Raw genomic sequence first — 16,970 nt, 5'->3', positions numbered from 1 at the left:
GCTTCATACCACCTTTAACGCAATCAAAACACTGTTCAATCTTTATATTTACATAAATAAGTCTACTTTTACGTGAAATTTAAAACGGCGGCGATGGTTGCTGAGTTGGGTAAATACGGTAGTCAGGATGACCGAAGCTATAGTTGAATGTTATAGGTGCAGTTTGATTTGAAATATAACAATGACACCTTGAATTATTTTTTAATATTTTTTTTTAAATTTGATAATGTATCAATAATGTCCATTTCGAATAAAAAATTAGATAACCGAGGCGGAACGATTACCGGGTAGTGATGCGGCCCGAAGTGGAGCGAGCCGCCATATTTGATTTTCAACCGAGGAAAGTATCTGTGAAATAGCCTGTTGATCAAATGGTACGTATGACTGTTGAGCTGCTGAATGTTTGTAATGTATGTATCGGTCTACGTACGCGATATAGACTAAATTCTTCATAGTCACGACTTTTATTTTATTGTACGGATGACTGGCAAGTGTTTGCATGGTGTGTGACTGATGTAACTTGGATTTCCTCGAACATTCCTGAGGAAAGCCCCCGGTTGTAGCCTTGACCAGCGATTCATTTTGTTGTTTATTACCGTTACAATGCTTGAACACATAGAATCTATTCTGTTTTGATGTCAAATACATTTTAATTGGATCTAATAACAACTCTTTAATATTATTTTGAATCCGACAACGAGGAAACTTTGTTTACACTTCATGCAGTAGGCCAACCGCGTGGGCTAATGACGAGCATGATATTGTCTGTGCCGCCTAAGGATCAGTCTTGAAACAAATAGAAGACCGAAATCGTTTTTTAGTTTATCATTAATTCAAAGCAAATCTGTCATCTATGAAAAGGTGAAATGTGCATTAAGTAATTAAAGTTTATTTAGATTATCATATGACGCAAAATCTTACCGAAGCGTGAACTAGAAGTAGTCCGATCCTACTCTGGGTTTGTATTCATACGTCGTTGCGTTTACGCTATTTGAACGCAACTCCCCTCCCATTGACTATATAGGGGCATATGTAAATATAATCTCATAAACGTAAAGTGTACAGAATTACATGCAGGCAGGACATACATATATGTATATACATAGACATTTGATAAACAAGGGGAATACTTGAATTGAATTGAGCCAAATATATATATATATATGTTTGATGAATCTTAAAAGTGAAAATAATTCGTGATCTATAACAAAATTAAAAAGAATATTGAATTTGAAAGCGCTGGATTTTTCATAATAGTATCCAGATAACAATTTCTTTCTGCTAATCATTATTTGACGGTCATTAAAATTGAATGAATTATGAAATTCATCTCCAATATCGTTCTGGTTAGCTAGTCGTGGAGGGAGATCTAGTAGATACTTCTCTAATATTAGATCGTGTAGTTGGTCTCTTTTGATGAGTTAAAACATAACTTTTCCATTTATATACGAAATTCCAATAAGATTTAAAGTGTATGGAAAACTTGGTTTTTAAAAACATATAATAAGTGACATTCTTCAAAAATACTTTTTATACAATTCGACCATAGTGTTTTATAGTTTCTGGATATCTGATATAGTTTGTCACTCAGTAAATTGGATATTTTTGTAACATCAAAATTTTTTAACCTCTACATCTTAGATTTTGCAAACATATTCTTAAATTGAAAACCTCCACACCCAATTTTATGGTATATGGGGAATTGGGAAGATTTCCATTAAATATAAATATAAAAATGCGCATGGTTACCTAACTACAAAATGTACTTGTCTGATAGTACTAATTTGGTCAAGTAGTTAGGTAACCATGCACAATTTTATATTTCATATAACTGGCCGTATCTATATCAATAGTCGATAGGTAAATTTATTTCCAAGAAATTCCAGTGTCACATTCTAGAATCGGTACTTGTATGTAAGGTTTTAGCCACATTAGCTTAACTTACATCAGGTGGTTTTTTTTATTATTTTGGCCTAGTAAATTGAATCAACACAGAGGGTAGTCTCGCATTCCCCAGACTCTCGCCGCCCTGAACGAGAGTCTCGTCCAGTTCGTGTTTGAATTTTGCAACCGGTAGAGGGCGCGATGAAACGGTAAACAAACATGGACGGAAGCAGACGAAAAGTGTAATGTATCTTCTTTGTGCATAACGGTATCCCGAAGAAAGGTGATTTGTATTTTTTTAACTGAAAATTTAATTTTTGTTGTTTAAGTGTGGCTAACAACGTTTTTTCAAATTTTGTATCCGTCATATTTGTGGATGTGTAGCTATCAGCCAATGAAAAGCTTTACCGAATTTTCTGTAAGCCTCGATTTGAAATCACAAAACGGAAATACGAACCGGACCAGACTCTCGTTTGGTGGCCTCGTTCAGCGGCGAGAGTCTGGGCAATGCGAGACTACACAGAGGGATGAAGTATCTGATAGTCGGAGTTATCTTCCTTGAACCAATGCACACGTACAAATGTAGACCTTGATATACAAATGTAGCTAGTTCCCACAACGATGTTAACTCAAATGGGAAAAATCTTTTAATTTTAGCGAAGTTCCGTCGAATCGATCTTAAAATGCAAAGAGCATGAGTAGAACTAGAGGGAATTAAAATTTGAAATTTGACAATATTATGTCGGATTGACTCTAAAATACAATGGGCATAAATAGCAAGGATAAGAATTTAAGTATCGGAAACTTCGCCCAAATCAAACGTTCTGGGTGATCAAAATTCCCTATCATGTTAACACGGTCTCGTGTCATATATGAAAAAGATCGCCAATTTTTTGTACGAGATATGCGGTTTATTCTAAAATGCTAGTAAGATAATTTATTTCATGTGCATGGACCGTTGGTAATAAGACATCACTCTGTGAAACTCAACGTTTGGACAGTGGAGTTGAAGTGCGGTTATAAGTGCTATAGTACAGAAACACATTTAGATCACAGTCAACAATGTTTAACTTATCATTTAGAAGAGATACTATAAATATCGCTGTAGATAAGACGCACATACGATCTATGTTAACGTTCAAAGAGTATTGGTGAGACTGTTAATTACAATTCTACATTGCAAAGGCCAGTGTTTCAGAAAATAAGTACCATAAATCCGTTCAAACATGCATGGACATAAATGGTGAACCAGTCTATTTTTAAAAACATACGTAGGCTTGACCAGCAAGAATTTAAGTCGCAGACAAAAATCCATGGGAACGTGGTCACTATACCAGCATTGTTGACTGTGATCTAAATGTGTTTCTTTACTAAAATGATTCAAAGATGAGGACTTCTTTGTATTACTTGGTGAAAGTCACTTGTAGATTCAGAGCAACATTCGATCGTTATTTAAGGCCTAATATACGAAAATCAAGGTTGTTGATGTGAAAGCGACAATGAGATGGTCGACAGTGCACTAAGCGAAAGAAATACTCAGGCGCGCGCCAATACGACACAATTATGCGACAATGCGACAAAACAATGTTGTGACATTGACTGGACATTTTTCGCCCCGCGCACTGTCGCTCCTCGTATTGTCACAGCATTTGCGCATTCAGCATGGAAATTCTAAACTGTTTTTACTTAATGAATTTTGTGCTTGGTTACTTAATGAATTTTGTGCTTGGTTATTTAAATGACATTTTTTCGCCCTTTTTTCGATTTATTAGTGTATATCTGGTTTTTCCCTAAATTGCCTTTGTGGACTTTCGTTTATATATCAGGAAAGTAATTAAAACGTTAAAACCCTAATGGATAAAGACAAACGACTACACGTGACATAAAAATACTGCATATGTATTAGGCCTTACAAATCATTACTGAATGGAAAGGACATTGTATCCAGCGAAAGTGGCGGTATTTCGTGGTTCTTTGTTGCTAAATATATAGGGATACTCTATGGCAAGTTAATTGATTTAGGAATATGTTGGTTTCCCGTGTGTACAAATAAGACGATAAAAAAATACTGTTATTTCAACAATAATATACAAGCCACCAAACATAAACATTGGATTATAGTGTTGACGACATCATTTCCAATTTTAAGTGTTAACGACATCATTTTTTTGAAACGTAGATATTATACATGTATCTTAATATGAGGATTATATACGTAATTCAAAATTAAACAGTGGTTAATTACAATATGCGACATAATATAACAAAGTATACATCATGCGACATTGGAAATATGCAGAAATTTGGAATGTTTACATTACCACGTTTGATTGTGTTAACGACATCAGGCACTGTTTTGAAATTGGGTTGAAGTGTCCGGTGCACTTATTGTCTTATTGAGGATGTCGTTATAGGTGACATACCATTTTCTACCTTGAAGCGAACATTTTTCCACCATTTGAATTTCAACCGCAACCATGTATGTGACCCCTCCCCCCCCCCCCCCCATCCCGCCCTCTAGAAAATCGTAGGCTATAATTCAGAATAATTTTACCATGACTGTTTGTTCTACACTGAAATCTGAACGAATGCAACCATGATTTATCAGAAAGATAGTGTCCGAATCCGGAGAGATTAAAGTATGTTTCGATAATTCGTTTTAATATTGCTTCAACAGAAAATGCTTGTAACACACGGATCAACCGTCTTATTCAAACGTTCTTCCTACATGACTATCCTACAAGATGACGTGAATTGCTTATGAAAATAACTGCTACGCCTCAAGCGGCGTTGCAATAATGTCAACTTGCTGTTTCTAAAACAGAAAAACCCAAGTCAATTTGCTATAAATCGACCTCCTGTTGTATTTGTCTGATCAAACTGAAATGTCGGTATCCGAAGAACGGAATATGCAATATCTGATTAATCTTACAAAAACACAGAGATATGTATGAACATGAACGATGCTATTTATTTCAAACATACGACACATGAAATGACTCTGTCATTTTCATACGGTGGACACTTCAAGGAGCCACATCTGGTTCGGACCTGATAAAACAACTTCCCGTTGTCATCTGTAGTACCTCCTCCCATTAAAGCCTGAGGATGTTCGTCCACACATACGTACTCACTACTGGCGGCGTGATCGTTACTCCCACTGGCAAGATTCCCAGTGTAGGCCTCCTCCCAACCAGGGTAACATGTGGTCCGAGCTGGGATCATGATTGACGTAGAGAAGGATGAAGAACGACAAACAGCACACGGAACCTCTTCATTATGATTAGGCATTCCAAAAAGAACTGGGTCTTCGTATTCGGACCCGTACATTAAAGCTGTGGGATAGGATGGATTGTGTTTACGTGGTCCCCACATAGGTTCAGGGGGTAGACACACATATTCAGCAGCGGCCCCAGTATGTCCATAGTAGGATCCTCCGGCAAAACCTTAGAATAAAATTACGCCATTTAAATTAAGCCCACATTATTTCCATTGTTAGAATATCAACTGTTGACAGTTACAAGTGCCTTCATCTTCATACTGATAACTTAATACTTAACCTATCATGAACGTACCTGAATAAACAAGTTCCGTTCCGTTACCTTTGCAATCCTTTCGTCCCCAGCGCACGTAAACCACGCCCCTTTTTTCAGCTAAAAGAGAATATAAAAATACGACGATTGAGTTTGGTTTTAATTGATGCTTTTAAAGAACCATTTTTACAGAACAAGAGGCCCAGAGGGTCTGTATCGCTCACCTGGTTATTGTAATGCCAATAACGTTCTGAATACAGGATCATTGTTTCTTTTCTGAATGAACTTTATTCTTCCACAAAGGATGTTTCTGGCCAAATTTGGTTTCATTCCATACAGAACTCTACGACAAGTAGCGATTTAAAGGATTTACCTCTATTTCCCCTATTGGACCCTGCCCCTCCTGCCCCCAGGGGGTAAGAGCCAAAATTTATACAAACTATATGTCCCTTCACTCAAGGATGTTTCTGGCCAGATTTGGTTACATTCCATGCAGAACTCCATGTCTAGGAGCAATCTAAAGAAGTAACCTTTATTTCCCCTATTGTGCCCCGCCCTTCCGGCCCACGGGGTCAGAGTCAAAATTTATACAAACTCTGTTTCCTTTCCTCCAATGATGTTTCTGGCCAAATTTGGTTACTTTCCCTATGACAAGTATCGATTTAAAGGATTTAACTCTATTTCTCCTATTTGGCCCCGCCCCTTCTGCTCTCGTGGGGTCAGAGCCAAAATTTATACAAACTCTGTTTCCCTTCCCCGAAGGATGTTTCTGGCCAAATTTGGTAACATTGCATTCAGAACTCTATGTCTAGGATTAACCTCTATTTCCCCTTTTGGGCCCCGCCCTTTCGGCCCCTGGGGTCAGGGCCAAAATTTATACAAACTTTGTTCCCCTTCCCCCAAGGATGTTTCTGGCCAAATTATGTTACATTCCATGCAGAACTCTATGACAAGTAGCGATTTAAAGGATTGACCGCTATTTCCCCTATTGGGCCCCGCCCCTCCGGCCCCGGGGGTCAGAGCCAAAATTTTATACAAACTCAGTTCCCCTTCCCCCAAGGAAGTTTCTGACCAAATTTGGTAACATTCCATGCTCAACTCTATGACTTGTAGCGATTTAAAGGAACAGGTGAGCTAAAATAAAAGCAAGGCTATGTTATCAAATTAACGATCCATTTGAACTTACCACTAGATTCAAGGAGACTGGTTTTTGCCAAAAGTTCGTTTATGGTAGAATCTTGAGCGATAACCTTCGATTGAAGGAAGGATACATCGGACTGAAGGGAGGAAACTTCGGATTGAAGAGAAGTAACTTCTGTTTTGAGAGCATCATACTCCTGTAATTTTACCTGTATTTGGTGTAGTTCCTGTTGTACATAGTCGGGATCACTCAACAATATTCTCTTGTCTCTAACGTCATCACACGTCACCGTAACGGACAATGTTAATGTCACCAAAACGCTGAACATGATTATTAAAGACATCTCCACAACAGACGTTATCGGCAGTGGTTCAAAGGTTAAGATAGATGTGACACAGTAGACGCTGGTTTTACACGTAAACCTGGTCCTTATCAGTATTTACAATAAAATCAAGTTAGAACAGAGATCCCGTTCGCTTTTTTACCAGATCTTATCTATATGAAGTAAAAGGTGTTCAGTAAATATTTTGGGACATAAAAATATCAGAATACATTAGTATATTTCCAATCATATTTAGTAGAAATGTGATTAAAAATCATAACCCTCACTGGTTCCATGGTACCATATGGGATAGACGCGGTCCAAGGTCACAAAAATTGCCATTCCTGTCACCTGACACCCATGTACATGTGGTCATGGGATGCCCATACTCGGGAAAGGCTATTATTTTTATCTGACAACCAATTTTTGCAACCTGGGACTGCGCCTACCGCTGTGCTTGGTACTGCCTTGACCCCTCTTTGACCTTACACTAACTTGACCCCTGTCTGTCCCTTTCACACTAACCTTAGTTCTTTGTAACCACTTGGCAAATGACATTGTCATATCCTTGCCCTCCTTAGCCCATGTGATGTTTCCCTGATCCCTCTATGACCCCCTCTATTCGAATCCGTATTTGCCTGACACATATGTGATCCCTTCGGCCCCGCGACACTATCCTGGTCCCTTATATGACCTTTAACACTACCTTGACCCCGGTCCGCCACTCTCTGATCCCGACCCTACACTGACCTGGCCTGTTGTATCAGTAGTATGTCTCTATTATCAATTTAGAGTATGACCTATCTGAATGGGTATAAAACGCACCAGGGAGAAATTCAATCATATAATTATCTGAAATTTCACGAAGATTCCTTCAGTACTCTCTGAGAAATAGTGATAATAAATGTTTATACACTGGCTGATCAAACGCATCAACTCAACATCTGATGATGACGAAATTATAATTTTCATCATCAGATGTTCAGTTGATGCGTTTGATCAGCCAGTGTATATGAAAACAATGAAAGGGAGTATAATAAGAAGCACAAGGGCCTGTGAAGTTCTGCAATAGTTCGCCAGTATTGAAATGACCATAGTAGCTGCCATGACTTGTAAATGCGCGAAATTAATCTGCGTGCGTGAAATGCCATGTAAGATACATTTATCTTACATAGCCATCATACATGACCAAACGCTATATAACATAGCGTGATATGAGAGAAAGATTTATCTTACATAGCTATCTTATATGGGCAAACGCAATATATATAATATAGCGTGACATGAGAGAAAGATTTTTCTTTCATACCTACGGGTGTAATACTGGCTGGTCCAGGGCAATACACTTATGTCGCCTGAGGCTGTATTGCATGGCTTCCCATACAATAAAGCCTCGTGACGTCACGACGTCAATAAAATATCTATTTCCTCGGTAAAATTTTAAAATTTCTTACAAATATGACTGGTTTCACTATAAAAGACGCAAACAACGAAATTTGTGTTGAAAATATCAAGTAATTTTTCATGTAGGGAAATTAGCTTCCAGTCGTTGATTTCTTCGAATTTATTTCAAAATTGCGGGATATTATAGTTGTAAAATTGCAATGAAACGTCGAGATATGAAAGAAAAACACTCATTCATAAGTGAATTTGAAGGATAGAGATATTCTACCCTCGGGATCACAAGCCTCGGGTTTTACTACATTTTGTGACCCTCGGGTAGAATATCCCTATCCTTCATATCCACTTATGAAAGAGTCTTATAATCTTACAAAGCTATCTTACTTTGGAAAACGCTATATAACATAGCATGATATGAGCGAAATAAATATATTTCAATAAGCTTTAAACTTGTTTCGAACTTCTATTTCTTTCTTGTTGATATTTGACGCTACTTTCGTAATCAACAAATAAGTTTGTATTAAAACAGTGAAGTTTTGTATCAATCCGAAGAAAAACAACATTTTTAGGCCTTTCCCGGAAGGATTTTCGTGTCGTTAGGTTTAAAATTGATCTAACATGGATGAATACTGTTTAGAAAAACCGTGATCCCGTATTCAAAATGGCCATGGTTAGTGCATTTTTGAAGTTATATCTGAAGTTAAGTATATATTTCATGGAATACCTTTCCTCAACATTTCTGTACATTTCTATCCTCACTGTACCCGAAAAATGAGCAATTCAAACATGTTTTTCAAAAAAATATTGTGGCAGTTTTAGGGACGATAACGGATATCGAATGGACCTGAAAGAAACTTATTTGGTCGAGACTGTCTAGACTATCAAGATAATTGTGGAATATTTGAGCTATAGTTGAAACTTGAGGTGTAAGATAAAAGTTTTGATCGGCATCAAAAACCACTCTCAGATTAATCTTACAAAACACAAACATATGTATGAAAGTGTTATTATTTTTAAGCAGACGACACAAGACAGGACTTTGTCATTTTCATACGGTGGACACTTCAGGGAACCACATCTGGTTCGAACCTGATAAAAAGACTTTCCGTTGTCATATATAATACTTCTTCCCATTAAAGTCTGAAGATGTTCGTCCACACTTACGTACTCACTACTAGCAGCGTCACCGTAATTCCCACCGGCAAGATTCCCAGTGTAGGCCTCCTCCCAACCAGACTGACACATGGTCCGAGCTGGGATCATGATGGACGTAGAGAAGGATGTGGAACGACAAACAGCACACGGAACCTCTTCGTTTGTATTCGGCATTTCAAAAAGACCCGTGTCTTCATATTTGGCTCCATACATATAAGTTTCGTAGCGGGAGCGAATGTCTTTATGTGGTCCCCACATAGAGTCAGGAGGAAGACACACATATTCAGCAGCGGCCCCACTATGTCAATAGTAGGATCCTCCGGCAAAACCTGAAAACAATTACACCATTTTAATAGTTTACACAGTACCTAATATTAGCTGAATATCATTTATTCAAGACGTATTTAAAGATTAATATTGCATGCTAATTTCACTGTAACGATGTGTCACTTAAACATTTACTTCACCCAACTGAAGTTCATTTAGAGACGGATTTTAAGAAAATTTGTTCATAGCAATATCTCTAAACGCACAGTAAAAACGAATCGGGCTGATTTATAGATCGGATAGTGAATCTGATGGAAACAAAACAAATTTAAGAAACCTGATAAATGAGGCAATATGTGAAAAATACACGAAAACAATAAGCATGGGGGATTTTAACTACCCGGACATAAACTGGGAAACTTGGAACTCAAAAGGAGAGAGCACGGAAACACAAGAATATAAATTCGTCCAATGGTTACAAGACAATATCATAACGCAAGTTGTTGAACATCCGACAAGATGGAAAGGGAACGAAACACCTCACATACTGGATTTAATTTTAACGAACACTGAGAACATGGTATCATTTATAGAATACTACTCCCACTAGGGAAGAGCGACCACATAGTTCTGATTGTTAATATGGATTGTAAAAAAAATCGCTGATAACAGGGATTAGAACTAAAGAAGTACTACAGTACAGCAAACTATGAAAAGATAAACGAGGAAATAGTCGCCGTAAATTGGAAACAGGAGCTAAAAGAAGATCACACAGTTGAAGAAAACTTGACTTTTTTCCGCAATAAAATCCATGAACTCGTTGATAAATACGCACCGACGAAGTCGGTTACAATGAAGAAGTATAATGAACATAACTTTCCCGTTGACCAGGGCACTCTTAAACTCATCAGACTGAAACATTCACTGTCAAAAAAGGTTGTCGCATCATCGGACCCAGAGTAAAAAAGCAAATTGAAATAAAGTAAAGGCGAGGACTCGAAATCTGAGAAAAATATGAACAATTTTAAGCTACCAGAGCAAAAAAAGGCCCGAAACTAATTTGGAAATATATCAATTCAAAATCAAAGTCAAAGGTAGAAATAGGAGACCTATATAAAGATCCGAAAAAATACAAATTCCAAGAAAGCCACAACAGCAAAGGATTTGGCGGATGTCCTGGCCAAAGTGTTTTCGTGGAAGAAGAAAAGGACAGACACTTACACTGGCAGAAAAAACACGTCATCAACGATATGCCAGATTTCAGGATAACTAGTGAAACTGTAACTAAAGTTCTTAAAAACCTGAAACCAAATAAATCCCTGAGGTTAGACAACATGCATCCAAAAGTCTTGAGGAAAACAGCGTCCTCTATAGCCATCCCACTTGAAATAATTTTCAATCAAACCCTGAACAATGGCAGTATCCCTACCCAATGAAAACAGGCTCGGGTGTGTGTTATCTACAAAAAAGGAGATAAAATCGCGGCGGGTAACTATCGACCTGTCAGGCTAACATCAGTCGTGTGTAAAGTAATGGACACAATTATACAGAACACGTCAACAAATACATGCGTTCAAATAATCTGTTCTCACCACAACAATACGGCTTTATATCGAGAAGAATTACCTTTTTACAGCTCTTGGAAGTTTTGGATAAATGGACGAAGGCTATAGACCAAGGATTCGAAGTGGATTGTGTATATATGGACTACCAGAAGGCGTCTGACACTGTACCACACAGACGCTTAATCAACAAACTTCGAGCATACCAATTCTCTAACCAAGTAACATTGTGAATAACAAGTTTTTTTGAAGGAAGAAAACAAAAAGGTTTCTATAAATGAAACAAACTCCGAATGGACAGATGTATCATCAGGTATTCCAAAAGGTTCAGTCCTCGGTCCACTACTTTTTGTAATTTTCGTGAATGACCTTCCAGAAATAGTAAAATCAGATATGTATTTGTTCGCAGGTGAAACAAGATGTCTAAAATCATAAAAAACACTACCAATTTTGTAGACTTTGGTGTATCTCAACAAGGGGACATAATCAAGAGCCCTCCTTGTCCAGTGACAAGAGCTCAAATCGTGGTCAATAGTGAGGCTGGTAATCATTGTGGATGAAAATCCTATAATGTTACTCCTCTCTGGCCCCTTGGCACTACCCTTAACTTTCTATGTCCTTCTTACGCTACTTTGACCACTTTCGGACCGTTTCACTCGACATTCTCTGATCACGTGACTCTGCGTCGAATCCGTGGCATATCCTTTGACTCGTGATGCCTCTACGACCACGTGACTCTGCCTTGACCCCTTTCTGACACCGTGAAATTGTAGTAACCCCTTTTGACCCTAATACATGTAACATCACTATCCGGTATATAATTCTTTGAAATTATCCCAATCTGACCCCATTACACATAAATGTGATTCCATTGTATCCCTTGACACTATTTTTCTCCCAGAAATCTGCCATAATGTACCGAGTTTTTAGTTCATTATTTACATGAATGACAGGGACGTTTCGATGGAAATGGCGGGATAGCGGGACGGCCATCAGAACAACGTCCTATGATAACCGGAACAGTCGGTATGTACATTGTAACCGGGACGACGAAACGAGCACAATCAATGTAGGTATTGTAAATACTGTGGGTCAGGTTTCCTTGCCATGACCCTGCGATGGTATATGTGATCAGAAATGACCCCGTGCAAATTTTCAGTTCAAGCACAATAAGATTTTGTTTCATGGTTAAAAGCAATTTTATTCTCATATGTTAAAGATATAATCTGCGTGAACTACTTTTGAACTTTTAACAACTAATTTTGATTATATTGTTTTAAAATGCGATATTCAATAGAATTTCAATCCAGTTCATCAATGACATACTTGAATATTGAGTTCATAAATGAACAATTTAGGCACTTAAATCGCCTAAAAAGTAAATAACAATCAGGGTTAATGTAAGAAGCTAGCTGAACTTACACCAGGAGTTTGTTTATTAATTTGGCCTAGTATATTAATTCCACGCACAGGGATGAAGTATCGGAGAGTCGGAGTTATCTGCCTTGAACCAATGCACACGAAGGTCTTGGGCCTTACATTATACAGTATAAAACTTATTTGGCTGCAATCTACTTATATGTGTTAGCTTATTTTAATTTTAGCCAAAATCCGTCGAAACGATCCTAAAATGCAATGGGCATAAATAAAACCAAGGGGAACTTCAATTTGAATATCCCTTCAGTGCTTCCTAAGAAATAGTGATAGTAAGCTGATTTTCAAAATGCAAGATGACCGCCTGTCAACAATCATTATAGACTCTATCCTAGTATGCAATGGGCATAAGTAGCACCGAGGGGAAATTAAATACCATAGGTATAGGGAATTTGACGAAGATCTTTTCCGTACATTTTTTTGAAGTAGCGATAATAATGAATGTTTACAGATGGCCAACATCTGTTAATGACGGACTAAGAACTGAAATAAAGGCACAAGGGCCACAACAATCAGTTTGTGTACTCCTATCACATGTATTATGATAGTATATTTACATTCTGAGTGTTCCATCACTATTTGAATCAACCAACTGACGAAAATAAACATTTGCCTATGAAAACACTATGAATACACTATGAATACAACGATTCTCGTGCATCGATCAGCTGATTTCAAACAATGCGCCAGTTTCATATCAATAAACATAGTCCCCCGCAATATTTTAATGTATAATATCTAATGTGTTATTTCTTGATATATAATTAACTAAGGTTTACTGTAATAAGTCAATCAAATCTTATTTTAACTATATTTCTTTTTTATCGTTTGTCATTTGCAAAAAAAGTCGACCGGAAGGCGGAAGCTTGAAAACGCGACGTTGTAGAACGACGTCGTCATCCAGCTGTTCCATTAATCTCGTTTCTCGTCGTATATGGGTGTCATAATTTTAAATATAATATAAAAACCTTTCAATAATTTTTATTTTCATAAATTATTCTAATGTAAATATATGGATTGAATGTATTTTTCTAATTTTCATAGCGGCTATGAATAGCAGAAGCTATCTACATATCTTCCGAGGAGCGCTATAGCTTCTGCCATTCATAGCCAACGCGCTCCTCGGAAGATATGTAGGTAGCTTCTGCTATTAATAGCCGCTATGAAAATTAGAAAAATACATTCAATCCCTATATAAAGAAGCAATATACAATCCTGTGAAATGTTATAACAGTTTGTCAACATTGGAATGACAACTGTAGCTGTCACGTCATGTGTTTTAGAGTCTTCATTAGCTCTCATTCCGTATCATCTCTGTTTGGCCAAATGGTGCAAGTGGAACTTGGACGCTTAAAAGATGTTCGTCAAGAATACAACAGTGACGGACTAATGTAGAATAAAAACAGTTTTATCGGAATAATTTTCGTTAGGTTGGGTTTGAACCTGATCTCATAGAGAAGGACGAGTGCTGTGAGCACATATTCAGAAAGACCATAGTAGCTAATTTATAGAAGTTCGTATCGCTAGATTATTGTGGAAAATTTGAGTCAACAGGTTAAACGCGAAGTGTAAAATACAGGTTTTGATCAGAAAAAAGGACACTATATATAGCAGAGTCATACCCGAGCTCTTAATTCTTAGGTCAATATGGTACCAATTGAAAACATCAAAATGTGCACGAAATGTGAATAACATGTGGCCACATTGAGTTTCAATTTGATACTAAAATTGTACTGACAGTACACGGTAAACGGCACGCGGCGACAAACGGAATACAGTGGTCATATGGCCTAACTTAATAGAGCCCTGGGAAACCGGATAGTTCTCCAAACTTTCCTATCACTGCTGATCCGGCGTCGTCTCATATTTGTACATGTATATGTGAAAAGGGCTTTCAGTTTTGTATGATATATTTATAAATAATCATTAAAGTTAAAATGCTACAGGAATTATTTAATTCATGAGTATAAAACGTTAGACATAGACAATCATTCTGGACAATTCAACGAATGGACTGTGGAGTTCACAAGTGCAATATCGATGCGGTTATGACGTTCCGTAATATAACATTAACACAGAGCCGATTTGCATAATATTGACCTCCTGTTCTCTGTCAGATCAAATAACACAAAATATCGGTACCAGAGGAAAGGAATATCCAATATCAGATAGATATTACAAAAACACAAAGATATGAATGAAAATTCACGATGCTATTTATTTTAAGCAGAAAATATGAAAGAACTTTGTCTTCTTCGTACGGTGGACATTTCAGGGAGCCACATCTGGTTCGGACCTGATAAAACAACTTTCCGTTGTCATATGTAGTACCTCCTCCGATTAAAGCTTGAGGATGTTCGTCCACACATACGTACTCCAAAGAGTATACCAAAAAGTATACTCCGTACCCAAAATTTCGAGTCCACTCCGTGATTAAAAGATCGTAAATTTTCAGTGTCCACTCCATGTCAATGAGAAATTGTTTAAACATCGATAACTAATTAATAAGTTGACCAAATGAGTTGTGCTTTGGCAGAATTAAGTAGAAACGCCATTTTGTGATATACATGATGAAACATTCGATATACAAGCATCAAAACGTCCGAAAATCGCATGTTTACGATGATTGCTACGCTTCGATTTTTAAATCGCAACTAACGCCTACTTCTGAGCAGTGATACAACCATAAAACGTAATGATGGATCCAGAGGAATGGAAGTGCGTGTTCCTTGTCAAATTCTCTCAAAATCTAGCCATGCTATGGAAAAATCGGCTCCTTATTTCTGCAGAAACCTCACTTTGTAACCGACACCTACCATTTTAGTTCTGAAACGGCCGCCATCTTGAAGTGTCCACTGCAGATCGGGTACACCACAGTGATATTCGGCTCCGTACATTAAAGCTGGGGCATAGGAGCTGATGTCTTTATGTGGCCCCCACATAGGGTCAGGGGGTAGACACACATATTCTGCAGCGGCCTCAGTATGAGAGTGGAAAGATCCTCCGGCAAAACCTTCAGAGAAAATTTACACCATTTAAATTATTTTTACAGAACGCATTGAGCGGCCCCACTAGGATCCTCCTGCAAAAGCAAAAACTTTTAAAAAAAATACACCTTTTAGATTGTAAACATAGAATTAATTATTAGAATATCCTCTAATAAAGACTTTTTGAGTAAAATTGGGATGGGAGACTGGGGTAGAGTTGCACATATTATGGTGACTGATTTTGGCTCGTTCTGCCACATTGGCAACGCTCTATCGGTGTTCGCATATCGTATTGCCGCTCTTTGCGTTGTCGCACAGGTAGCTCAGTCCACATTTCGTTCTTCTCTTGGCGAAAATTCGTGGCGTGATGTCGCTTTTCACTTTTGTAGTTTTTCGTTTGGCGCGTTGTCGTTCTTCGTATGGCGGAGTCGCCAATGTGAGAGTACGACATGGCGAAGTCAGCCACTAGCTTACATCATACCTAGGAAATTTGTTTCATTTAGGGTAACAACATACAGGAAATGCTAGCTAAAATTCTACGAAAATTCGATTCTTTTGAACACACATTCCTGTGATTGAATATGCTGGAAGTGACATCTTTTTAATGATCTTTTCATCGCTCTTAATGAACACCTCTTTATGTGCTCATTCCAAGAACTTACTGGTACATGTATGTTATTTCAAACCATCTCTTTTAGGAGTTCTGGTCGTGGGTACTTACTATGATATCGGTATGGGTTGTGAATTTTGAATGATGTTTATCAACTTGTGAGAGAAGCTAAGCAGATTCTTGCCTGAATAAACCAGTTCCGTTTCGTTGCCTCTACAATCCTTTCGTCCCCAGCGCACGTACACCACGCCCTTCTCACAAGCTGTAAGAGGTGATTCAGAAGGACTTATAACGATCAATAAAGCATATGGTTTATTTTGTTCTTTTAATAGTCAGCTAAAGGAAAATGAAAGTCGAAGTACCTGGAATTAAACCATCAACATGAACACTACCAACTATCCCCCGTGGGTTTCGAACACACACACAAGAGGGGGGTAGTGCACGTGGTAATCTGTCGGAATAGCTTAATTTCTCAACGGCGGCCCCCGAATAAATAATTCATCACAGTTCTCTTTGCACCAAAACATATTATATAACTACATTTTAATATTATCAAAGTAATGATTCAACTGCACTTACCTTTGTTCGCCAAAAGTTCGTTTACTGTAGATCGAAGCGAGGTGACTTCTGTATTGAGAGCATCATACTCCTGTAGTTTTACCTGTATTTGGTGT

General features: G+C 37.8%; 1 protein-coding gene and 1 long non-coding RNA gene across 2 annotated transcripts; both read right to left on the bottom strand.

Annotated features, from left to right (window-relative positions):
- Window positions 1-4,837: 4,837 nt before the first annotated feature.
- On the bottom strand, window positions 4,838-7,820 carry LOC138315425 (short-chain collagen C4-like). The gene is made up of 3 exons (XM_069256443.1): window positions 6,604-7,820; window positions 5,460-5,537; window positions 4,838-5,330 (listed from the first exon to the last, which is right to left on the bottom strand). Exons 1-3 carry the CDS (start codon window positions 6,899-6,901, stop codon window positions 4,855-4,857), a joined length of 852 nt encoding a protein of 283 aa, XP_069112544.1. The 5' UTR covers window positions 6,902-7,820; the 3' UTR covers window positions 4,838-4,854.
- A 59-nt stretch (window positions 7,821-7,879) lies between these two features.
- Window positions 7,880-16,463, bottom strand: LOC138315426 (uncharacterized). The gene is made up of 3 exons (XR_011207498.1): window positions 16,408-16,463; window positions 15,516-15,712; window positions 7,880-9,765 (listed from the first exon to the last, which is right to left on the bottom strand). It is a non-coding gene; the product is annotated as an uncharacterized lncRNA (long non-coding RNA).
- Between the last annotated feature and the right edge of the window lie 507 nt (window positions 16,464-16,970).

Source organism: Argopecten irradians, chromosome 2 (genome assembly GCF_041381155.1).
Source record: "Argopecten irradians isolate NY chromosome 2, Ai_NY, whole genome shotgun sequence".
Taxonomy (NCBI): Eukaryota; Metazoa; Mollusca; class Bivalvia; order Pectinida; family Pectinidae; genus Argopecten; species Argopecten irradians.
Note: the sequence above shows the minus strand (reverse complement) of the source record. Positions and strands in the feature narration are given on the sequence as shown.